The sequence below is a fragment of the Coturnix japonica genome, chromosome 21, assembly GCF_054131305.1.
Source record: "Coturnix japonica strain WE chromosome 21, WE-NBRP24, whole genome shotgun sequence".
In the NCBI taxonomy this organism is placed as follows: domain Eukaryota; kingdom Metazoa; phylum Chordata; class Aves; order Galliformes; family Phasianidae; genus Coturnix; species Coturnix japonica.
In genome coordinates this window covers 2540614-2566338 of record NC_140683.1, presented here as the reverse complement: position 1 = coordinate 2566338, position 25725 = coordinate 2540614, and the positions used below count along the sequence as shown (strand labels likewise).

The 25725-nt window shown below is 36.6% G+C and overlaps 1 protein-coding gene across 24 annotated transcripts in view; it reads left to right on the top strand.

Moving 5' to 3' along the window:
* The window catches only part of RALGPS1 (Ral GEF with PH domain and SH3 binding motif 1), an 88074-nt gene extending 65546 nt beyond the window's left edge, over nt 1-22528 (top strand). For 14 of the 24 annotated variants that reach the window (XM_085520816.1, XM_032448046.2, XM_015879395.2 and 11 more), the window contains 9 exons: nt 1407-1474; nt 12269-12395; nt 13069-13220; nt 13869-13920; nt 14184-14264; nt 14943-15048; nt 15825-15917; nt 16093-16198; nt 17207-22528. In XM_085520816.1, the coding sequence (XP_085376942.1) occupies nt 1407-1474; nt 12269-12395; nt 13069-13220; nt 13869-13920; nt 14184-14264; nt 14943-15048; nt 15825-15917; nt 16093-16198; nt 17207-17508 (1087 nt within the window). In that variant the 3' untranslated portion in view covers nt 17509-22528. Of the gene's footprint in view, nt 1-1406; nt 1475-6146; nt 7138-12268; nt 12396-13068; nt 13221-13868; nt 13921-14121; nt 14265-14942; nt 15049-15824; nt 15918-16092; nt 16199-17206 lie in introns of those variants that run through there. The other 10 variants (XM_085520821.1, XM_085520820.1, XM_015879399.2 and 7 more) reach the window with 7 other exon arrangements.
* The last annotated feature ends 3197 nt before the right edge of the window (nt 22529-25725 follow it).

Here is a 25725-nt window from a genome sequence, read left to right as displayed (position 1 = left end):
TTTCTAATGTGCAGTTTCCCAGGTTAGTATCTAGGATTTGTCCTCATGTGTATCTTATCTGAACATTTGTTGTATTATTTCAGAATGTTGGAATTTTACAATTTCTGTTTCTCTGTCTTGGACTTCACTCTAAGACCAGATTTACCTGTGTAAAGCAAGGATTTATTATTTTTTTTTTTTAAAGAATTTCCGAAATCAGAGTAATTCTAACAATGCTGTGATATTGGATGAATACAGTAACTAATGAATTTCTGATCATACAGATATGAACACCATAAATAAATAAATAAATAAATAAGAGAAAGTTTTAATGATTTTGGGGTTGCTTATTTGACATATTGGAATAAAGGTTGTTTTTTTATTTGTGATGGTAGATGTCTTTGGATATTATGTTTATTTCATTGTAAGAAAGAAATGTGAGAACAATCAATCACTGGAACAACTGCCTCAGAAACAACGTAAAATCCCCATTACTGGAGGTTTTCAAGAGATGAAATAGAGTGCTAGATAGTCTCCTCTAGACGCGCCTTCCCATGAAATGTTAGACCAGATGATCTTCTGAGGTCTTTTCCAGTCTGGGCAGTTCTATCAGTCTGTGACTGGGAGCAGTAAACTCAGAGAATATAATTTGGTATGTGATGAACATGAGTGTTATTTGTTGGTAAATACATCAGTTGTTGAAGTTTGCATCGACCTGTTGGTAGTATGACACCAAGTATGTGAGGTGCCAAAGATTCTGACTCTGAGTACTATTTGGAAAAGACTGCTTACACTGCTGGCATAACTGTACACATACATATCCAAATGAGAGAAGTTGAACATGTAAGTGCATATAGATAAGCTGTTCCTCTCTGTGGAAAATGCAGTGTCAGAACACCAGAAATTAAGCAGGGAGTCATGTAATCTCATTTGGTAGCACTGAAAACCGTTGCTGTTTCAGTGAACTTTAAAGCTAAGTACACTCCACTGATGCTTGCTAGATTGTATAAGGATACCAAACCTCTTTATAAAACCTTGTTGAAAACATAGGTCTTGCTTTCTGCCTTCCGCCTTTGAAAAATAGTATAGAACAGGTAATTGTGTAGATCTTTGGTTTTGTCAAATATACTGGTCACTGAAAGAAGTATAAGAATGTCCTTGCCTAAATTTTACAAGGAATGCATTGAAAATTGTATCATTCTAGAAAGGAAAAGCTGAATGCATACATGGGCTGAATAAAAGTCAGACCATTAGACCATTTTGTGATGGATTTATTGAATAAATGTTTCCACAGTGACCAAATAACTTACACTTCCAGCAAGGTAAAATTACTGCTTACCAATGCCAAAATAATTGCTTTGATCAGTTTATTTCAACTTTTATTGAGAAACGATGTTGATAATTTGTCTAAAAATTTGTTTTTCCAGATTATCATTAAGAATTGAGCCAGGTAACAGTTCTCCTCGACTGGTTTCCTCCAAAGAAGATCTCACAGGTATAAAAGTTTATTTCTAATTGCAAAAAAATTATTTTAATTTCAGAAGCCCTCTAATGAAGTATATGGAAAGACCATTGATCAGTTTAAATATGAATTTTTGTTGCAAATACATTATTATCTTGTAGGGACTGCTGGAAAATTACTTCTTTCCATGTGTTTGGCAAGTTTCAGAACATCGTTGTTCCAGAACACCATTCTTTTTATAATAGTTAAGGATCTGATTTTCACTGCAAGTTTTTACAGTGCCAGCTTGTACTTGGGTTAGTGTTGTCCTTGGTCTTAAATAATTGTCCTTCATTTGTTATATTTGCTCTTTGATGTTTTTACAGTGACAAATGATACCCCACATGTTGAGATTGATTTTGTGCATTTCAGCTTTCATATGACTGGACAAAACAAATTTGTTGATCTTGAATGAACAAAATATGTTTGATTTCAGAAGTAAGATTTAACTTAACACAGGTTGCAAATGAGGATTATACTCAAGGGTTATCTGTATTTCTGGCTAGCAAAGAAGCAGCATTTTTGAGATTGTTTTTAAGTATGCGTCACATTTTTTAATAGGAAGCATAAAATCTTCCAGATTTATTTTTACTTTCATAAAAGTCCTATTACATCACAGCACATGTACAATTAATCCCCAGAGTTGACCTGTGCAAGTGACCAAGGTGGCCCATATTGATACTGAGGTTTTCCACTAAACTTGTTACCATAGATGAGTCTACTACAGGACCATATTACTGTGAGATAGGAATTCATGACTTGTATTTTAACAACTCAAGTTTCAGGAGAACTCAGAGTGCTTGTTAGCACTAGAACAGAAGTTAGATGGGTTGTTTGGCTAGTTTTCTTTTGTTTGTTTTTTAACAAATTTTTGCATTTTCATTAGTATTTAATAAGTGAAGAAGTTGTGTGGGGCATCCACAACCTCCTTGGGCAATCTGTTCCAGTGGGTCACCACCCTCTGATTTTTCTATAAACTGTTTGAGAAAAGGAAAGGAGCACATATAACATACTTAATTAGTTTGTTTAATTTACAGGTGAAGAGGAGCATAAATTTCTAAGAGCCAAACAAACATGAAAATATGTAAAATGTAGTTATTACTATGGGAATCAATATCACAAAAGCTGTTCAGTTTTAATCCCTTAACCCGAGTGGCCTGTTTTCTGCTTCACTGTGCTAAACCATGTGTGAATATATTAAAAAAAAAGAGAGAGAGAGAAAGAGAGAGAGACTACTACTACATCTGACAAAGCAATTTAATTTTGCATTCCAAACATCATCTTTCATAGCAGATGGGAAGGGAGGGATAGTCAGAGGGGCAGGAGAGAGAGAGTATGGCTGAGGAAGAGATTATGAGGGAAAGAATTGGACTGAATAGGTAATTTTATTCTATCTAGGAGTATTAGGAGAGAATTAATGTTTCCTTCTCAATCTACAGTGCCCCTTCATGCCCTGTAAGGTTTCTCTGTTGAGAGTGGTGACTAGAAACCAAATCTTGAGTGATTTCTGTTGGTTAGTTCTTCTGTTAGTGTTTCCTTCGGAAGCTTGACATGCTTATGCACTTCTGTTTCTTGCTCAACTATCGAATTCTCATTTACTGTCATTTAGACAATGAATGTTACCAAAATTTTGTAACACTTAAATGATTTTTTTCACCTCAGTGCGAAGATGCTAAAATCCAACATACTTTAATGAAAAATCAAACTGATTCCCAAGGAAGATTAGTTCAGTGAAATAAGATGAATTCAAATTGAAATATAATTAAGCACTAAGATTGTGATGTATCTTTTAAGTCACAATGTTAATCATTAGAAAGATAGCTAAATGTTAATCTTGAATAATTCCAATCTAAAATATGAAAATGTTGGTAATGAGTTATTTGACCATAGAGAATTAAAAACAGCACATTCTAAGATACTCAAATCAACACTATTTGGATTCAAATTTGATTCAAATTACAGTTTAAGGTTATTTTCACTTCAACTATTGTACATGCAGAGTAAACTCTTTCGAGTCAGAAAGTTATAACTGTGGGAAAAGATCTAGAAACAGTTTAGGCAATAGTTTAATGTGCTAATCAACAGTGTAAGAGTCTGAGCATAGTCACTTTAAGGTAAAATAAAGACTAATGACCTTTGAAGTGCAGTGATTAGTTCAGTTCTTCTGATAGTGAAAAAGTTAACATATAATATTTTAAGTCTGTTTGATTCTGTGGTTAAGTTCTGTGTGTGACATGCTTCATACAGGCTGCCACATTTCCAAGTATAGAGAAAAGCTGAGTACTGGAGTAATGAGTCCTAAGTTTTTAATGGACTAAGTGGCAGGAATTAGTATCTTCTTTTAGTATCATATCCTGAAGCATAACTACTTGTGTTGATAATAGAAAGGTTTTCATTCTCAGCACTGTGACTTCATCTGCTTTCCAACCTCTCTTTCAAAAGATTTGCAGTTTATTCTATCCAAGGACACTGTGGGTTTCTTTTCTCCTGTTGAAGTATGTAAAGGAGCGTCAAGCTCAGTAAAAGCAGTTATATCCTCCAGTATTTCTGTTTGCAAGGTACTGGAGAAAACCATGTGTTCCTTTTCCATGTTGGTTGCCAACTGGTTTTCCAGTAAATTTTGAACAGGAGGCAAACATCTGATTAAAATGAATGTCTCACAACAGACTATGTTTTGTGTATTAGTGGCTATGATGGTCTCATTTAATTGCCAGATGCATGTATAACTGTGAATAGTGCTTTCACAGAACGATTTCATGCCTGCCGTAACGCTGTAGAGATTCTTGTTACTTGCAAGTAGTATTTAACAGGGAGCTTTAAACAGTTCAACTGTATATTTTGAGGAACAGTGTGATTCACACAACTTCCTTGGCAGCAACTTAAGTCTGTTCACTCTGCCTTGCTGTGGAGAGAGGCAGTGGGGAGAAGGAGGGAGAGAAGGAGGCGGGAGGGAGCAGGGGGAGAGAAGATGGGGAGGAAGGGGGGAAGGAGGAGGGCTACAGCATGCAAACTGTTCAAAGTTTCCAGTTGAGTTAGCTGTAAAAGACATCTGTGTTCCTGCAGTGTTGGCTAGGAGTTGCTAAGCATTTATGGTTCAACTATTAAACAGATTATTTCAGACAGTATAACTCAATATATTTTCCTAGAACAAAAGAAAAGATCTAATGAAATATGTAGCAAATGAACTATCTTTCTAAGCAACTAATGTTCTTTAGAATGTGTCTGTTAAGTGCAGATGAGTATAGAATATATTATTTATGTTCTTTATCAACTTAATTGAAGGACTGAGGGGGACTTAGGGGTCCCAGTTGATGTACTTAATATGAGCCAGCAGTGCATGGTTTCAACCTGGAAGCCTGGGCTGCATCAGAAGAGGGATGACCAGCAGGGCAAGGAAGGTGATTGTCCCCCTCTGCTCTGCCTTGTGAGGCCACAGCTGGAGTATGGCATCCAAGTTTGGGGCCCCTGCACACGAAAGACGTGGAACTTTTGGAGAGGGTCTAGAAGATGGCAACAAAGATGATCAAAGAGCTGAATCACCCCTCCTATTAAGACAGGCTGAAGAAAATAGACTTGTTCAGCCTGGAAAAGAGAGGGCTGTGGTGTGACCTTATTGTGGCCTTCCAGTATTTAAAGGGAGTTTATAAACATGAGGGTAGATAGTGATAGGACAAGGAGGAACGTTTTTAAACTAAAGGAGGGAAGATTTAGATCAGGGAGTAGTTATTTATTGTGACAGTTGTGAGACGCTGGAATAGGTTGCTCAGAGAGTCCATGGATGTCCTATCCCTGGAGATGTTTAAGGCCAGGTTGGATGGGGCCCTGGACAATCTGATCTAGTACTTGATCTAGCTGTTGGCAACCCTGCCAGTGGCAGTGGGATTGGAACTTGATGATTCTTGACTCCAACCCAAGCCATTCTATGGTTTCTATAATTAATGTTATTTTGAAAAGTTCAGATCTCACATACTAATCAGAGTAAAGAAAATGGTTGCTTGCTGTCTGAAATAGACCACGTTATCATGTCCTGGAAAAGAACTATGGAAAGATAAAATAATGTTAAAGTAATTACCACATCCAGGAAATTGACTCTCTGATATTGAGTGACTCAAAGTCTGGTCTTGATTTTTCTGTGTGCTTTAACTAACTGCTTCATTAATGTGAGCATATGGAAGGCAACAGCCAGGCCTCAGCAATGGGTATCTTTATTTTCTTTGTTGTGCCCTAATGAGGGACAACTACTCACCTCATCCCTTCCTTTTTTTTTTTTTTTTTTTTTTTTTTTGGTGTGTGTGTGTGTGTGCACTTTGGCTTGATTTTTCTTTGTTTTTTTTTTCCCCTAAGGATACCACAGTATCATTCTTGAGAGGAGATTAAACAGAACAGAGGTTTTACCTTACTGCACTCTCAGAATATTGAGCAATTAATCTGAAACCACTGTATTTTTTTTTTTTTTAAAGTTTTGGGGCAGAATTCAGCCCATTGCATTGAGTTCATTCATCTCTGAAAGCTACTGAGAGTTGCTGAAGAGCTTCTTATAAATATAGTAATTAATTAGAAACAGTAGTTTCATCAAATGTAATGATATGCAGAAGTTGAGTGTAGAAAAAAAGAAGAAAGAGGGACTGGAATGTTTGCACATTTGTAATTCTCTGGAAGTAGGTGTACTACACTAATGATGTCTCTACAGCACTCCAAGCATTTTAGAATTAAGAAAAAACAAAAACAACACACACAAAAACGCTATCATTTTCCATGTAAACACCAAGTCTGACATTTATTTTTGCCATTTGTTTTACTAGTTGCTTTGGCAACTAATAAATAGTTTGTGCTAAGTGCTTTAGCAGACAGTCATTCTGTGGAAATTAGGTTTGTCTAATCCTCATGCAAGTGCTTGATTACTGCTTCATGTGCATGACGTCTATGTTTCTTAAACTAGAAAAGGCAGAACTTAATTTTCTTTACAGAAGTTTACAGGCCATCCAGAAAGCTTTTCTCTTCAGTTTGAATCTTATGCTCATTTCCAACTCTTTCTCTGTGATAATTTCCCTACACATTTTTAAAGGTCCTTTGGGTATTTGTGAAAGAAATTTATACCAAACAAAGGTGTGGGATTCACACGTAATTATCCAGAATTATCCACCAAATTGAGACAGAAGTAATGTGTATTTTTTCTTAATATACCAAGTCATTCCAGAAATTGTGGAATATTACGTCAGAGGCATCAAGAGAAGATGATCATACTCGGGTTTTAATTGTAGCACTTACTACTTCTTTCTGTCTTCCTTACCAAACAATTTTCTTGCCGTTCTAGTTTACTGATATTTATTTTAACTGCTATGCTATTAGTTCATAGGAATCTTAAGAATGCATAAAATGGAAAGAGGAAAAAGGATTTTTCTACTGTTCTTTGTCTCATTCTTCACAACAACCACAGGAATTAATTTTTACTTTTTTCTTTTTTTTTTTTTTTTTTTTAAATGAACTGTTTAATGTCTTTTTTGGAATTCACATTCAGAGTTTCTCTGTATCTATGGCCTCACAGTGAGTATGTTTTCACTGCCACTACAGATATCAGCTAGGCTCACGTACTGCCCTACAGATGCACCTGCGAGATATTCAGCAGGACAGGGTTTTGCACCTTCTATTGGTGCAATGTAAGTAATACAAATGCTGAAAATTACTGAATCTATAGAAGGAGAAGTTGAAATTGAGGTGGGGGGGGGGGGGGGGGAGAGAAAGCAAAGAGAAGTGCTGCCAGACTCTTGTCCTTAACTTATTCTTGTCTGAGAAGCGGGTGTAACATGTTTCCTATGTGCTGTATGCATTAATGAGTCTTGCTGGATCTTAAAGCAATGTTTTGAAAATGAAAACTATGCTTTGACAATTGCTATCATTCTAGATTTATTTATTTTTGCATCTTGATTCTGTGCATGGCATTGTTCTTAAGTTCCTTGTTCTTGTTTTGTAAGTAGCCCTTTGTATTTGAATGTTTTGTCACCCACTGACTTTGGTTACAGTGGCAACAGAAGTGTAAAAATTCACAGTAAAGGCTTAACTAGGGAGTCTGTGTCTTGGAGTGTCTATTAAATTTTGGAAATCGAGCTGATCACTTTTACTTCCCAGCTTTTCACAAAAAAGAACAAAAACATACTATGTAGTTGAAGATATTTTGCCTTGTAGAAGAATCCTGTTGCTCTATTTTTCAGCATATAATATACAGCTCATTTTCAGTTTTCTGTTTAGTTGCCTGGTATCGGTTTACTGATAGACATTTAGCAAGGAAAAAATTGTGAGCTATAACTTTTCACCCTGTTACTTTTCTTAAAAGTTCTGGAGACTGTAAATGTTCACATGTTCTACTGAAAGATTGCGAAAGTAACATTCATTTATAACATTTGAAGGATTATTCATGGAAAAATTATGCAAAGGAAAAAAACAGTGGGATCCTTTGGGATATGTGTAAACTTTTCCAAATGTTCTTGCCACAGACCACTAAACAGCACTCAGCTCATTCTGATGAAGTTGTCTTACATTCTCTAATGCAAATAATTTTTAATAATGTTTCAGTATTTTATACAATATTTTTTGTGCATGTCAGCATAGCCTTGAAAGTGATTCTGAGAAATAATGAGAACCAAACTAACCCGTGTTTATGCCAGCTGACTGGAAAATCCTGCTAAGAGTGCTTTGTCTCCATGAAAGGCAAAATAACAGAATAGCAATCATGGTAACAGTATGCACTAGGAGTAGAGCCAGGAGAGTAGAGAGTTAGCAGTAGCAGATGACTTCAGTTACTGGGGGAAAAGAATGGGCAACATAATCTCAAATGAATTGAAGTTTTGGAATGTTGTTATCAGCAGTATCAGGCATAGGTTTGCCCAGCTAATTGCTCAACAGTCTGGTATGTCCATAAACATCCCTTGGCTGTGCAGCATCCATCAGTATCTCACCATTTACCCTCTTTGGCATCCTTCTTGGCACAGTTTCACTAATCTTTTACCGCTTAACAGAAATGAGGTCATCTCTCTTGTGCTTTATAACTCATATTGACACCCTCTACACCCCTGACATCTTACTGAACTGAGCATACTCTGCAGCAGAATTCCAGTCTAATGAGAGCTCCAAACTTTGCAGTTCCTCGTAGACATTGGAGAGAAGAGCAGATAATAAGACTTTGTAAAGGTTTTTCGGCAAAGATTCTTTTTGCCTTAACACAAACTTAATAGAACCAAATGGTATTTGTTTCTTTCTCTTGACTTGAGGATGAGGAAGAAGCAGAAATACATAGAAAACAACTTTTTTCTGACAGTGTTGTATCAGCACATCTGATATTTCTGTCTACACTTTTTCCCGGCAAAGGATCCTCTTCTCTATTATAAGGATCTTCCCTAAAGACATCTAACTATGAATTGAAGTCCTTTATCTCTTTTCCCAGCACTGATCAAAGAGACTGTGATTACCATATCAAATAGCCAGGAAGCCAGGCTGGAACTGTTGGCTTAAATTGTAAGGTTCCTGTACCTGTTCCAACAAATTCTGCCAATGTTCAGACGTCTCACCATAGCTAGGCAGTATTTTAACCTGAAAACTGGTAGAATAGTTTTTATGTCAGTCTTCAATCTGAGGTAAACAATCCCCTTTGTCATATTATGTGATTTGTTTTGTCTCATTTTAACAAACTTTTTCTGTTCTGAAGTTATCCAAATAATAAAAGCTTTTGTTATAATTAAGTTTTAATGATCACTCAAATATTTTTTGTTTTGTTATATTAATATTAATGTAAATTGCACCCTAGGCTTCCTAAAGGGGGATTAATTTTTTAAATTAAAGTAGACTTGTGGAGTGAAAATTTGGAAAGACCTATTTTTGTTGGTCAACATCATCTCTGTATTTTTTTGGAGGCTTGGTTACAGATCATGTTTGAATCTATAAATACTTATGATACTAGGAGACAAATCTAACTGACTTTGATTTTGTTATGGCTTGACTGTGTTAGTGCAATACTCGTTACTTTGATGTTCTTTCTCTGGATACAAGTTTTGATGCCTTGTGCCAATGACTGTTGTCACACAACTAAATTAATCAAATAGTCTTACTGCTTTGAACTCAGTGGCTCTCCGCAGTGAGATACTTAATATCTTAGACCATCATGTATTATGTCTAAGCAACTTTGTTAATTTTTTCTTACTGTAAATTGTGAGTTAGAACTGACAGTAGCACCACCAAAGATCTGAACAGCACAACAGAAAGTGAGGCTGAACAAATCATGTAGCCAGATTAAGGGGTGACACAATTCCTACATTAGAAGGTGCAACAATAACCCCAGAGTGGCCACATTAACACTGAATTTTTAGCTGAATTTTGGACTGCACTCTCACTTTATACACATCCTCATAATTTTGGGGAAAGTTCTCTGTCACAATCTTCATGCTGGATCTCAGCTCTCAAATATGTTGAGCTTCTTACCAGGTAGTAAACACCGCAGTATTTGTAAGTATTGTAATGTTTCACAAGTTAAAAATACCTGGTGGAAACACACTGTAAAACTGAGCTTGCTGAATGAAATCTGTTTCTTCTGAACTCAGTTTGGTAGAAGAGCTGGACATTTTCAGACAAAAAGTTTTTCTGAAGCTTCTGTATACATTTAACTGGTTTTCATTCATATTTTAAGAATTCATGATGAAATGTTGTGGTTAAGGACCATAGAGGAATGTATGTTCTTGCTAGTAACACTTCTTGCACTCTTGCTAGTAAAGCAAGATATTAATTCAAAGAGTTTTTATAATCTATTAGTCACCAACTAATCATGCTCAGATTCATTATTTTTATATTCATACTTTTGCTCAGCCTCCCCTATTCACTTGTGGAAAAAGCCTCCAGTGTCTTCTTACAACCCAGACACAGCATTTTAATTGAAAATGCAGCAGAACACTGTACTAAGTTTTTTTCTACCCACCTCCCAGGCATATGGTTCTCGTTGTATCTCTGGATCAAGAAATGATTAAAAATGCATTTTTTTAGAATTGCATGTGACCTTTAAGCGTAAGACCTTCTCTGAAGCCACATATGCTGATGACTCATGCTGCAGTAGTGCCATGTTTCACAAATTCTTAATTGCAATAAACAAACGATAGCAAAGCCAAGTGGGCAGAAATCTGTTTGCATGTATGATGGTATGCAGAAAGAAAGCAGAAAACAGCATTACAAAGTGTTTTGTCCTTTTCTTCTCCTACTAAATGATCATCTGATGAATAGTATTAATGAAGATTCTGGTAATGAACTTGTTTCCCCTCTCTCATATGCTGGGAATTGTCTCCTCTCTCTCCTTTTCTTGAGGATCCTTTAATTGTTACTTAAACTGCACAACAAACATTTTGCTCAAACATTGCAGAACACTGGATGAAGATTTTCCCTTTTCTGCTATTGAAGAATCTTTGTAACTCTTCATAATGATAACCCAGCTCAAAGTTAAATTTCAGAACCTGAGCAAGTAATTTGGAATTAATTATTTTATTTCATACATCTGCATTCAAGTCTGTACTGCAGAATGGATAAAGACAGTAAAAGGTCTTTGCATCTATTCATATTATTTTTTGCCCATTATTAGGACAAACTCATTACTTGTCCTGTTCCTTTTTGCATCCCATGCATTTTCATTTCTCCCTTGAAAAAACCAATTAATTACTTCTATGCTTGGGAGGAGCTGAGATAGTCTATACAGCAAATGCAGAATAATTTCTGTTAGTAGCTTGTCTTCACATCTCATTTTCAGTCTGGTGTCCTTTCTCTACTTCTTTTTATCTGTAATTTGAGTCCAGACACTTTTGTAAGGATTCTAATGATAATTCTCTGTTTTTCATATAAAAAAGTTTATGTCTCTATTGAACTCTTAACAGGTGATTATAGGTTAGAGGCCAGAAACTGGATATGATACAGTCACTGGAGTGTACGAGTAATTCCTGTAAATGCAGGATGAGGTCTCTCTTGCTTAAGCTGTACCAAGTCTGGAGATAAATAGGTGTGGGACAGACTGTCACATTCACGATCACCACTTCAATTTCTGTCAAGAGTATTAACATTACAACTAAATATTTAGCTGTGAAATCTTAACTGTTTATTGTGAAGCCAAGAATAGCCTTGCATTCAGTGAGGATAGTAGGCCATGTTCTCCACTGTACTGCAGAATTCACTGCCAGTCTTTTTCAAACGGAATCAAGGAACTGAAGCTAGAACAGCTTGTCCATGTTTTCCATAGGGCCTTATAAAATCTGTAAAATGAGAGGAATAATTGTAGTGAGACATCCCTAAGCCTCATAGTGAGAAGCGATACATCTGTCTGGCTGTATGACACATGAAAAGCCCTTTCTTTCTCTTACGTGCTCAAATTGTCAGTCAGTATGAGCAGACTGTTTACAGTTTATTCTCAACATGGAGTTGTAAGTGATACTCTAAACATGTGTGAACCTTCCTGCTCACAATTGAGATGCAGACTGACGTTATGGCTCTGCATTTTGCACTTCGGCACATACAACTATTGTAAGGGTGCCAAGACTTTTTGTAGGAGTTCACTGTTGAAAGTATGTACAAAGATATTTCAAAGATTATTTTTGGGCACTTCAAGTATATAGAGACTAACTCTATATGGACACTACAAATGCTATACTCGTCAGAAATCATGTCTTCAGGATATCTGTGATAATTAATCTTAATCAGCTGCTAAACACACGAGCCCATAAATTTCTGGGTTTTGCAGCAGTTCGGTGTTAAATGATCTCTGTCTTTCAGGTCCAGCTGAAGTGTCAGCAATTATGAAATTCAGCAGGAGGCCAACGTGTCCCGACACCTCAGTAGCAGCAAGTCTGTCTACACCTCCTGTACCAAGGCACAGGAAGAGTCACAGCCTGGGAAACAAGTGGGTAATCCAGGTTCCCTCACACTCAGGCAGTCTCATGCATCACTGAGGTTTAATCTGGCAGCAGAACACTTTGGTGTTTGCTTCTTTCCTTTCCTGCGCTGTGGGCGTACTTCAGGCTTTGCTGTGTATTTTGTAAATATTCTCTTGACACTTTGTGTTTTCGCTGGCAGTATTCTTGTCATTCTGGAAAGCTGTGACCTATTGCACTGTTCTACAAATGAGATGCTTTTCTAGCTATGTATGAGCACCTACTCCCCAGTTAAGGCGAGCATATACCGAATTTCACATTTAATGGGTTAAGGAAAGTTATTTCACTATGGATGTGTTTGTTCAGCTTAGTGTAGGACCCCTGAGCAGTGTCTTAGCAGTTGCATCCACTCAAGATGTTGAAGTATTGTACAGGTAGGAGTAAAAAACTTTGTCTAGCTTCCCACCTGCAGAAAGACAATGATTGTTAACTTTAAAAGGCTGCTGAAGTCTGAAACTTGCTCAGGTAGTCAAGGAGCAATGTAAGCAGCACCAACTTTCTGCTTGCTACATAATAACCTATAGACCTGTATTTATGTTCATTGTATGATAAAGCAAAGCCTGAGTGGAAATATCAGACACAAATGGTTGTTATCAGATGACATAAGAAGGTTCTTGCATTTTTCTCTTTCCAATTTTCCAGCATGATGTGTCAGTTCAGTGTGGTGGAGAGCAAAAGCGCCACTTTCCCGACGGAGAGGCCGCGCCACCTCCTGGATGACAGTGTCCTGGAGTCACAGAGCCCGACCCACAGCCACATGCTAAACTCGCTTTTCACCAATGGCATTTCCATAGGTAGAGGCTGAGTAGGGGACTGACTTACCTGGTTTTCCCTCCCAGTTCTCTGGTAAAGTCACAGAGATATCCAAAATCAAGGAATTAGGGAGCTTAGTAGCTCCTGGGCAAAGACTGTGCTACTGTACAGAAGAAAGGAGATAGGAGTTACTACTCAGTTATTTAATTGCCTTTATTTCAACTTTCTTTTATCACTCTTTGACAAATTAAAGCAGTTATATAGCTATGCCAGGGAAGGACAGACAGATTGGTCAAGGGCTTGGATGAGAAACAGGGGCTATCATTGTGAATTCATCTCATTGATTTATTACGACTCCTAGCAGCAGCTGGCGTACCAGCTGTTCCAGGTGTGCATGCTTGTTACAAACAAACAGTGATATCATGTCTAATAGCTTGAATTGACTTTCAGATGTTATGGTAGAAATACTGTCGTGCAGAGTAATTAGATTTTGTGTTTCTGAGGTATTCATCTTTTATGGTGAAACAACATAATGAAAATAAAAGTAACATGCAGATTTCTGGTATTCAAACACAACAGTAAAGGTGACTTCATTCATTAATGATACATTATAAATGAGAGAGCTGATAGAAGCCTCTTCTGATTTTAGGTGGTTTTCTTACTCCTTTTCTGTTTTCTACCTTTTCTAGATAGCAGTGAAAGCTCAGAATTTAGTGAGGAGCCGTCATCAGGACTTGAAAGGTGAGTTAATTTTCATTTGCACTCACTGAGCACTAACCTGATCTAGCACTACCAGATTTAGAGAAATTCCTGAATAATCTCTATCGCAAATAAGCCCTAAGTCAGTGGTTATTTTTATGTTTTTATTATTATCACTTAAGTTTTTTAAAATGGAAAACTCTAGATTAAAATGCTCTAATGTTTTTTTTTCATATTTACCAGAGCCTAATTGTTGAAATCTCAGACTAGATTTTCACTCATCAGATATTTACATGCACAAACAGGGGTCGTTTATATGCCACGCTGGGGCCGAATTGGAGGGTGCCAATCCGGAATTCTCCCAGGAGTCAAAGCTGTGTCTACAGGTACAGTTCAGGCCTATCTTGCTCAGTTTGTGGTGATAAAATTTCACTTGGGCATCTACATTTTCCTAGCATAAGGTATTTTGTGTCCAGGATTATTCTTGTATGACTGTACCAACTTATGAGTCTTCCTATCCCACTTTTAAAAATTCCTGTCAGTGTTAAAACAGTGTCAAAGCCCACTCAGATATAATTATCATTATTAACATATATTATATTAGCATTTTTTATAAACTTGTTTTTATTAAAACTATATGTGACAAGTAATGTTATTAGAAACATGCCTTTTTGACTCTTTTTTTCATAATTTCCTGATTTGTAGGATAGCTACCATAACATCTGTTTGTGTCAGATAGCATTATAGGATATGTTATTTTTGTACAGTATAGGGGTGTGGGAGTGGGAACAAATTCAGCGCTTATGTAGCAGGTACTTCCAATGCTACTTGCTGCTAAAACAATATGTTTTTCATATCTCACATATATCATAGAATATTTTGTTAATATGCTGTGTTTAAAAAATACCAATTCTTTTTTGGCGCATAGATCTGAAAAATAGATATTTGTAGGGTTGTGTCTAGTGATACACTATATTCAAGGCTATGCAGGAAAAATATATTTAAATTATTTATTTCTTGCCCATATTTTTTTCAAAACACATAGTAATGTTATGATTCTCTAGCTCAACAGGAGCCTGCAGCTGCACATTAGGTAGTTCCATGGGAGCAGTTACCATGGAAGGACCCTTAAGAAGAAAAACATTGCTCAAAGAAGGCAAGAAACCTACTGTAAGTGATTCTAATTCTTCTTGGGATTCTAATTCAATAGCAGTTGTTTCAGATTTTCAGGCTTAGATTCAGTTTGCAGATTGATAGTGCACAAAAAAATGTTTGTTGTTATTACCAACTGTAAAATCATATTGAAAATCTGAACTGTTCTATGACAAGTTTGTAATCCTTGCATATCATTTGATTTGCAGCAGCTTTGCTTCTCCCTTCACTTCCAGCTAATTTCTCTAGGTCAGAGAAAGACACAAGCATCTCTCTCACTCAACATGCCTTTATGTAAGGGCAGAAATTAAATATCATGGTGAACTGGGAAGGCTGCAGAGCATTCACTTTTAGCACCAAAGCCATGGACATACATAATTACCCTATATTCACAGGTTTCCAACAAATTGGGTTTGTTTTGTTGTTGTTGTTGTTTTCTTCTGAGTTCACTGAAAGCTTTTATGTAGATCCCTCCTGTTCAATCCTAAAAGATGTGAAGAGTACAGGAATATCATCTCAATAAATGTTATTCTTCTAATGCAGAAGTCTTAGCAGAAGGCAGCACACTGAACCAATCAGATATTTTTACGGGATACAATTAAGATGGCTTGCCTTACAGCAAGCCACCCTAGTTTAGATATCTGGTATGATTTATACTAGAAGATACTCCATCCAGATCCCCATTCTTTGCATCTAAACTTAATTTTTTAGCACTTGGACTTGCTAGTGAATAGTTTTTTTTTAAATGTCCAAAATATGCTAAATTCCTATTATCTTTTTCCTTTCTGATTCAGCTCTCTTCATGGACTAGATACTGGATTATGCTTTCAGGATCAAATCTTCTGTACTTTGGAGCAAAATCTTTAAGAGGCAATGAAAGAAAACATGTAAGGTTTAAATTTGTTCTAAAAGCAATCTGCATATTAATAGACAGATCCGAAAAGGTATTTTAAGTGTACTTCCTGTTCTTCAAGGGTCAGCAATATGGCTGCACAAGTACTACAACAAAAAATGAATCTTCAGTGTATTCTTAGCTGTGACATACTCTTCTGTCTTTTGCAGTACAAGTCTACACCAAGTAAAAAGATCTCCATCGTGGGCTGGATGGTGGCTCTGCCTGATGACCCTGAACATCCTGATATTTTCCAGCTAAATAACCCTGACAAAGGTAAATTTTGCAGGATGAATATTCTCTGAATTATATTTCTGTGATAGAAAGTATAGTTATTTAACTATTTGGTGAGTTTATCAGTTACAGGACTTATGATGATACTCATTTGAAAGACTGAAGAGAGATTTTCAAGGGAGGGTTCAAATTAAGGTGAACATACTTCTACAATATTGTGCAGTCCCTACCTCTGTGGTGCCTACAGGTGTATTGCTGCATCTTGACAGTAACTGGAAGATTTGTGGATACTGCCTGACCAATGAGAGATGTCTGCATGTGGCTGAATAGCTTTCTTTAAATTGGCCAATATCACATCTTGACTTGCAGTGGGGAAAATTACATGATTATGAAAATTCTTCAGACATCAAGCCATTTACCTAAAAAGCCTTTTGAATGAAGAATGAAGAATACTTCATTACTTTTTAAAATTTAATTTTCAACTTCCATAATTCTTCCAACTTGACCCACCTTTAAAAAAAAGATCAGAAAGACACAAAATATTTTGGTTTTTGAATGCTTACATAAAGAATTTTGAGTCTTCTTTCACTTCTCATGTGATCAGCTTCAGTTCTGGACAAGTGCATCTCTTGGTTGTTGAATGAAATGTGTGATATATTTCATAGCATCATACAAGATGTCAAAGCATGAAGGAAGCACTTGGTATGACACTGAAGAAAACTTTGTTCACAAATATCAAAAAAAGAAGATTAGCAGTAACTACAGCAGTCTTAATGAGAATAGTACCAGAAATAAACACTAACTGGTGTTTTTGGTAGCTGCAGTTTGTCCTCTTCCTATACCCTGCTCTTAGCTTTGCAGAACGTGTATGTTCTCATGCTGCTTTCATGCAAGGATTATGAAATGGGCTTTTTTGTATGAGCACTATGCTTCTCAAATGCAAATTCAGCAGCTTACTTCAGGACTTGTGCTTCTGCACAGGAATCAAAATCCACTGAAGCAGTATGTCTGTCTGTAAATTCAGAGCCCTTGATTCTCTTATTTTTATAGGTAATGTTTACAAGTTCCAGACTGGTTCAAGATTTCATGCAATATTATGGCATAAGCATTTGGATGATGCGTGCAGAAGCAACAAGCCTCAGGTAAGACTAGGAAACTGTCTCCACTGGCTTTTACGTATTTTGCAGAAAACCTTTAAGGGGAGATACTTCTTTCAAATCTGCGTGCACATACAGTCCTGTGGGGACAAGTCATTTTGTACACTGATACGGATTTTCAGTAGGAGGAATAAAAGATATTTGAAACTACTGAGTACCCACTTGAAATCAAGATTAGTACCAATCTACCTATAAGTTTGGAGACGTTAACGGTGTACAACGTCTGAAATAGCTTCTTCAAGTACTAATGTAGCCCTATCTTTACTACACAAGGGGCTTAATCATGAACAAAGAAGGTAGCCAACATACTGAAAATTAAACTGATGACTGGGCTTATAAATACATTGAAGAGAATGTCCTATGTAATGCTTTCTGTCCTGTCTGTCCTTTATATAGCAGCTTCATTTTTCAGGGGAAAAAAAAAAAAAAAAAAAAAAAAAGTTCATTCTGGAAAGGTTTCCAGAGGCTTATATTAATAGGATGCTCGGCTACACAGGACATGTAACAGGACACAGCTCAAAAATCTTATTTACGCATACATGCACATTCTATGCGTACTAATAACTTCTTACAATACTCCGACTGGATTTGGTCCACAAGGAGAAAAATCATTTGTGTCTTTTATCTTTTTTTTCAGTTATGGGGTTAGGTCTCTTTTGGATTTGTTTGAGACTAATGACACTTTCTCATTGAATGATGTATTATTGTCTCACTGGATTTAGGTTACATATCAGGGCAGTTTTTCACTCCAAGGTGCTGACACACTGTAAAGGGCTGCACAGACTGGTTGTGAATGCCCCATCCCTGGAGGTTTTCAAGGCCAGGTTGTACATAGCCCTGGGCAACATGACCTGGTGCCTGATTTAGTGGTTGCAACTCTCCCCACAGCAGGAGTGTTGGAACTAAGATAATCTTTGAGGTCCCTTGCAACCCAAGCCATTCTGTAATTCTATGATTTTGTAGCTTTACAATGCTGTAATATGCTGAGGAGCAATATACTGCTGAATAATGTACATTCTCTTCCAGGCACCTGCTAATCTAATGTCATTTGAATAATTTGCTCTTACCTGATGTGACTTCAAGTGCCAAACTGAAGAAACAAGCTATTGTTCTTGGAGGAAGAGGAGAAAATAATAGTTTTCCTGATGTAAGCCAGCCGCAACTACTTCAGCACTTTTCTGTGTAACTTGAAAGTGATTCTGACACAGCTTTTAAAAGCAGAAAGTGAATGTTGTCCTTAGAACCAGATAGAGTCTCATGCACTGAGTGGACGTAGACCAGTTAGAGGGACACAAGATTAATCCTGACTCCTGCAGGATTCTAGAGTTTTCAGCTTTCTGTGGTCACAGACTGCCTCTGAACTGATGTTTGACCACAAACTAAGCATCATATCTTCTGCCTCCCCTTTTTTAAATTACTCTTTTTATTGTTAAGCTGCTTCGTGTGACTGAAGAACATTTGGCCCATGTTGGGTTTCAGTTCTTTATAGTGCACAAAATAATTGACAGTGTTAACTTGCTGCAGAGTGTCAATTAGGATAGAAAATTGTGGAACAACGTTTTTATAACATGAGTGCACTGAGTTGCTTTGCAATGTGGCTGCCTCAGATTTTGTATCAAATCTCTGGATGATTCTTTTCAAATTTGAGCTATATGGTAAAAATGTATTTTGGCACAGAGCACTTATTTTTATTTGGTTATGTTATTCTGGAATACCTTGACAATGAATTTAAGGTATATGGTTTTAAATCTATTTGTGTTAAAGGTCTTTTTTTGTTCTCTAACTGGCCATATAACTGTTACAGTTTGATTTTTGTTTGTCTGTTTGTTTGCTTTTTAAATCTGAATGTTGGTCATCATAAAGGGAACTGCTCTTCCTTGTTAAAGGGCAGCAAGTAATCAGGTTGTACAATACACAGTGCCCTGACTCCTCAGAATGGTTCCATAACATTATTTGCTGTACTGTCTTTCTGTTGATGACTCAGCCTTGCTCAATTCCAGTACATGATGCACCTTTATGGCATACAGTCATGGTTCTGCATTTCCAAAATCATGTTGGCATTGAAAGCTAGGCAAGACTGTCTGGTAGTGCAACAATTACATAGAAGCCTATACATTTATGCCCACAGAATTAAAAAGGGAAAAGCAACAACAACAACCAGCCTTCTCATTATCTGAGCCTTTTCCTGTACAGGAACTCTTCCTACATTCATAGCTGTATCCCTGCTGTGCCATAGCACAAACATAGTCACAGTTCTTTTCTATTCTCATGATAAGTTCCATGCTTTTCTGGTTAAAAACTCTTCTGCTGTAATAATGTCTAATTAAACCTTGTTAATTGTAGGAAGAGGAAAATCTTCTATGTTTCCTAGGACTGCAGGCAGGAGAAATTTGCAAGCCAAGATCTAGATTACAGACCATGAAAAATCGGAAGTCAGTTTCAATAGACAGAGACTATATTAGAACAGTCCTGCTTATATTAGTGGTATTTGTTCTGTGGCCTTTTGTAATTTTCTGAATTTTTATTTTGAAACTTCTCTAACGATGGTCCGTATTGTTGAATGGAGGTCAACTGTAGTTTTTGTGTTATTTTGAGTGTTTGTCCTGAGAATGAAGCCTAAAGCATACCACATTTTCAAAAATAGTACAGATCCTGACAGCTCCTGTGAGTAGGTCCTGGGACGTGAAAATTAATGTAAAGTTGACAGATATTCTTTGATGACACATGATTTGTGTTATAAAAACAAACAAACAAACAAGATGTATTTACATTTTTTTTCTCCTTGCTTGTTAAAATAATACAATAGTGGACCAAGAAAAACACAAGTGTCTGTGAAGGCAGGACATCCAGTGCTGCTAATGTAAAATGTAAAAGCTTTTAAATGTGGTGAATCAGTAAATCAATTAAAAATGTTATAATACATCATTGGAATTATTCTGCACCTGTGTACTTCAGTGATTTGTTATCAGCAAGAATATTCATAAGGACACAGGTTACATGGGTTGTGATTTTACTGCGTATGCTACCTATCGCCATGTGTGTTGTATGCTTTTAGCACTGATATGGTTTGAACCATATGCAGTTTTGTCACTACTTTAGATCACACTTAGACCCTTAAAGCTGGGGAAAACTTCTCAATCCTTGTGCAGACACAATTTCTGTTAAAAGGGTTGCTGGAACACTGCCATAGCAGAAACATCCCTGCATTACTGGTTTAAATGTGAGCTTCCAAAAACTACCCCAGAGGAAATTGGTTCTTTCTTTTAAATCGTGTTTAAATGAATTCTCTCTTCCATTTGCAAAATAAGGCTTATTTATTTCTCTGATTATGGAACACTAAAATTCTTGTAAAATAACAAAATAAACCAAATGCTTCTGTTCTGCATCAGCATGCATTTGGCCATCACGAGCAAATAACTTGTCTGAGATCATGTCAAAAAAGTCACAGAAAGTTTATTGAAAGAACAGTTAAAATATTGCCCAATATACATTTTAGGTGGACTAGCAAATAAATACCTAGTAAATAAGGTATTGTCTACTCAAGTGAAATCTTAACTGCAAACTTCAAGAACAGTGACCAAAAAACAACTGTGCATGTAAACTTTTATATTTATGTTACTTTATTAGTGGCCCTTGATCCTTAAAAGGGAATATCCTGATCTGTCTTAAGTGTAAGTTAAATTCAAAATGGAGCACTTATTGGCACAAAGCATATGCATTAGAAGCATGTAAACAACCACTCATTTCTCATTTCTGGTGTGATGTAGTGGAAGACAACACCAGTGACATATTGTCCAGTGTACTGCAGTTGAGATAAACTAGTGGATGTTGTGGCAGCTTTCAGTTACGTCTGACACAGCTCCCTTGGAAAAAGGAAAGATTGCCTGTACACATTTGGAACTTAGTACTGTTTTAGGCTTTAAGTGTCTCAAAAGCATTGTATATGTTACTGTAAAATTCCTCAAAAATATACTTTTACTCAAAATTATGTGCCATAGAGTGTTTTGCACAAGTTAGAAAAGGATTGATTTTCTCTTCTTTTAAAGCAGATTCCTAACTAAAAACATAATGTCTTTGACAGAAAGGTTCCAAAATAGTGTGCTGTGAATGGATGGAAGCACTTCTGAATGATTATTGCACCCATTTATTTATCAGATATATCTATATATCTGAACATATGTATAAATATATATATGTTAACTGGAGAAACAAAATCCTTCAAAAAATAATCCTACTCGAAACCTTGGAATTTGGAAGTGTGTCAGAAGAGCCTGGAAAGTGAAAAAGTTTATGGAAGGGAAGTGAACATAGCAGATAGATAATGCACAATAGTCATCTTTTCAGTATAGCACAATTGGGAAATCACTGTACAATATAAATTAATAAATCAGAGTAATGAAGAAGTGTAATAATATTGTTAAAATATCTTGATCCAATATTAGATGAGTTTATGTTTATTAAATAGCTTGTAGCTACTGGTTAGAAGGTTTTTGTTGTCATTTGGTACCACTTCCTCTTATCAGGTACTTTTACTGTCAGTTGAAAGCTGTTGTTGGTACACAGCATATTGCAGATAAGTACTGGTGAATACAGCAGTGTTTTCTTGAAATATAAGAAACCGTGCAACCATCAAAAAGAAAGTAGTAGTTCTACAGAAATACATGTTATCTCAGAATGACCGTTCCCAGAATTGTGAAGATATAAAATGTTTAGGCAATATTATTCCCTTATTTATCTGTATTGTCAGTGTCAGTAAGTGCCAAAATACATGTTTGTCCAAATAGCACTAAAACGAGGCAGTAGTTTTCAAATTGCAACTTGTCATATTATAGTCTAAACAAATTTCAACATTTTGGCTTGTTTGGGGTGAAAACTGTTGCACTATTTTTGGCTGTATTTTCCGGCAGTCCACTGCATGCCATTTGTGTAAGAATTATTTCTACAATTCTTGTGAAATGTCTCCCCTGTAATAACCACTAAACTCTAGCATTGGAATCTGGGTTTTTGGCAAAGTATTTTGTTACCTCAGTCTTGTATCGATTTGCTGTATTTTTCAGCTTGTTACATTGATAATGTTTGTTTCATTGATTAAATAATGTAAAAAAAGAAAAAACAAAACAAAAGGTTGTTTACTTTGGAAGTAATTGCAATTGGTTGTAAATTCAAAGATGTGTGAAGTGTGTATGCCATTATCAATAAAATAGTTTGAAAAAGAGCAGTAGAGGTACAGAAGGAACTTTTCATCTCAAAGACAGCAAGCACATTTTATGTGTGAATTCATAGTAATGCAGTCAAACAGACTATAGGGCACAGTATGTAGCCATTCAGTAGTATAAACCTGGATCTTCTGAAAATTCCACCAAGTTTACATCTGTCTTAAGTGGGATTTGGAAAGTTCAAAGTAGAGGCAAACCTACTGTATTATTTTTTCAAAGAAAAGTATTTTATCAAAACCTAATATGCATATTGATTTGGATAGCAAAATAAATTCCTTTGCATCTAAATTTAAATGTTATTTGGACACTTGGTTTCTCATCTCCTGCCTGCTGAAACCAGTAGGAAAAAATATTTCATCCACCAATAAAACTATCTGCTCTACATTATGCTGTTTATTAGCTTAGGTATAAATAATAAACATAATAGTATCTTCTGATTTAAAATCTGTTTTTTCCTTTCTCATTTCAGTGATGAGATCAGTGTTCTCTCAGAACCTTTAAACACAGAGCTCTAATAAGGAAAGCCAAACAATGAAATACTCAGCAGAACTTTGTTTTGGGAGAAAAGATTACAATGGAAATGTTTGCCAATGCCCATCCTTTTTTCGTAATTTCTCTTATTATAAGCACCATTTTTACCATTTTTACATTTGAGGTTAATAAGCTTTGCATTATAATTGGCAAGTAGGGTGCTTTTACTTCTGCAGAATAATTGTTTTATTGCCTGAGAAACTGAGAGATAAATGACATGACCAGATGGGAAGGTGAGAGCAAAACAAGACCCAAAATGCAAAAAAAGGTAGCTGCTTTCAGAGCTGAAAAAGAAAGCACACATCCCGTTCCTGAAGTTGACTCATTTTCCTGTTCTCTCCCAGAAACAGGAAGACTTTTTCAAGACTTTACTACTTTGTAGTTCTGGAAATTACTTGGATCTGCACAATTTTCTTTCAGGCCCCTATCCATATTATAAATATTTTATGAAGTAAGCACTGCTTAATCTCTTTACATCTACCAAGTGGTCCATTTCACTGATTGCATTGGTTTCAATGGAAAAAGGAAATTGATTGGAATTCTCCTCCCAATAGACAACAGGATGGTCACACAGGAAAGGAAAATCATCACTCATTACATTCCAGAGGGTCATTATTATTGTTACAGAGGTAAATTTCAGGAATGAGGACTGTGTTCTGTGTTGGAATGTTTCACTGTAATGCTACATGCTTCTGCCCTAGCAAACCAAAGATGAGTACTGAAGTGCTCATAAAGTACCCATTATTTCCAGGCCTCTTATGTTGTAGACCGAGAGAAAAAACAAAGTGGTTATTAATAAATTCATTCCTATTGCAAATGTCTGGTATCAAAAGTGCGTAAGTGAAGACACAGTTAAACTGTTTTGTTTTGTTTTTTGAAGTTAGTAACATGGTGTTTCTGTAGCTGTTATCTATTAATGTTTATCAAATTCTGGACATATGTCAGACTTCTCTTTAGAATGCAAAGAAAAATGAAAGTTAGTCAAAACATACACGTCTCAGCAGATCTCAGGTGTGAAAGTAAGCCAGGTAAGAGTATTAGGAAGGATGAAAACTATTTTACATCAACCAAAACGTAGCTGTAAAAGAGGAAAGTGCAGATAGTAATGAATTGAAGGAAGTAGCCTTTGTATTGCTGAACTTCGTCAGCAGATTTGCTCTTACTGCCAGAAATCAACTTTTTGTCTTTAAGGAAGTGTAGATATTGTTCCAAGTGGGCATTTGCTTCCAGTGATCCGTGCTTCAGGTTTGAAAGTATGCTGTAGCTGAACATGAAGCAAACAAGATCAGGAAACAAACATTCATTCCAGTGTTTGTATTGATAAAATTCTATGCAATTTTGCAGAAGAAGGAGAATGTAGACAATGGCTAGAGAAGTTATTTTACCCACGATTTGTTCATCAAATCACCTTAATAAAATGCTCACTTTAATTCTTGATGCATGGGAACACACTAGAGCTCTGGATACACTAGCAACTAGCTGTAGCCAGATGCTTAAATTTTCCCGTAATACAAAATACTGATGTGAACTTGTCTGACACAAATTTGTTTGCTTTGTGATTTCTCCGGTGCTACCTGCCACCTTTTCCACCTTTCCATTGCTGTACTCAGGCTGAATGATGCACCCAGGACGTTGCTGAGAAACAAAGTGACTGAGGTATCGGTCCACCTCAGGCCTTGCTCAGGCAGATAGTGACCATAGTACTGGCTCAAACTGACTGCTGGAGGAGCTGATGGACAGACATCTTGTTCTACAGCTGAGGGACAATTATGTGTCAGAAAACATGACTACAGGTCTATCATCCAGTATATAGTGAGTAGCTCAGGAGCTACTCAAGCTTTCCTGCACAGCAGCCAGCTGCACAATAGGATCTCCCCTGGAGAAGGGATGCCTCTCAAGGTTACACTTGCACAGAGACCCCTCACAGACTGCCATCAAGACACCTTACAGATCCTCAGTAAGTGACGGTTAAGTTTTGTGAACTTCACTAAGATTCTGTCTTAGATTGACTGTACACTTACAGTCCCTTAGACATAAAACATTGACCAGCCTCTGAGACTAGGAATGGGTCCTGTCCAGTCACACCTGGGCTCCTATCCTCCATGGTTTAAGAAGTTTAGAGAGGAAGGGGGTCCACTCTGAACCTTGTTAATCAGCAGGAGGGACTCCTCAATAAAGGTGTTCAACCCTCTATGCAGTAAATGATCAAGTGCATCCAAGTCTTAGTCTTGCTAAGTTACTGTCTTATTTACAATCAAGTATTGTAAATTACAATTTTATATCAATAATTATATTGCTGATTCTCTTCTAGGAGTGACATGTATAATGCCATCAACCACAAAGTCATAGTCTTTCACAGGGCAAAAGAAGACTAAAAATGGAAAGAGAGATAAGGGACGGTCAGTCTATTTAGAAAATGTAGCCACCAAGGAAAGCTGTGTCAGAGAAGAGTAACACATTGGTACCAAAGTGCAGTTCACAATGGGCTCATTCCTTCTGCCATTTATGCAAAGCCACAGCTGATCAGACTGAAACATTCCTCTTTCTGGCTCCTGTTCTTCCTTCATTTTATTAATAACCTGTCAACAGGATAGGGGCCAGGAAAAGAGACCTAGAATGGAGAGTTTACTGAAGAAACCAGAGGTGAAAGTTAGGTATGGAAGTT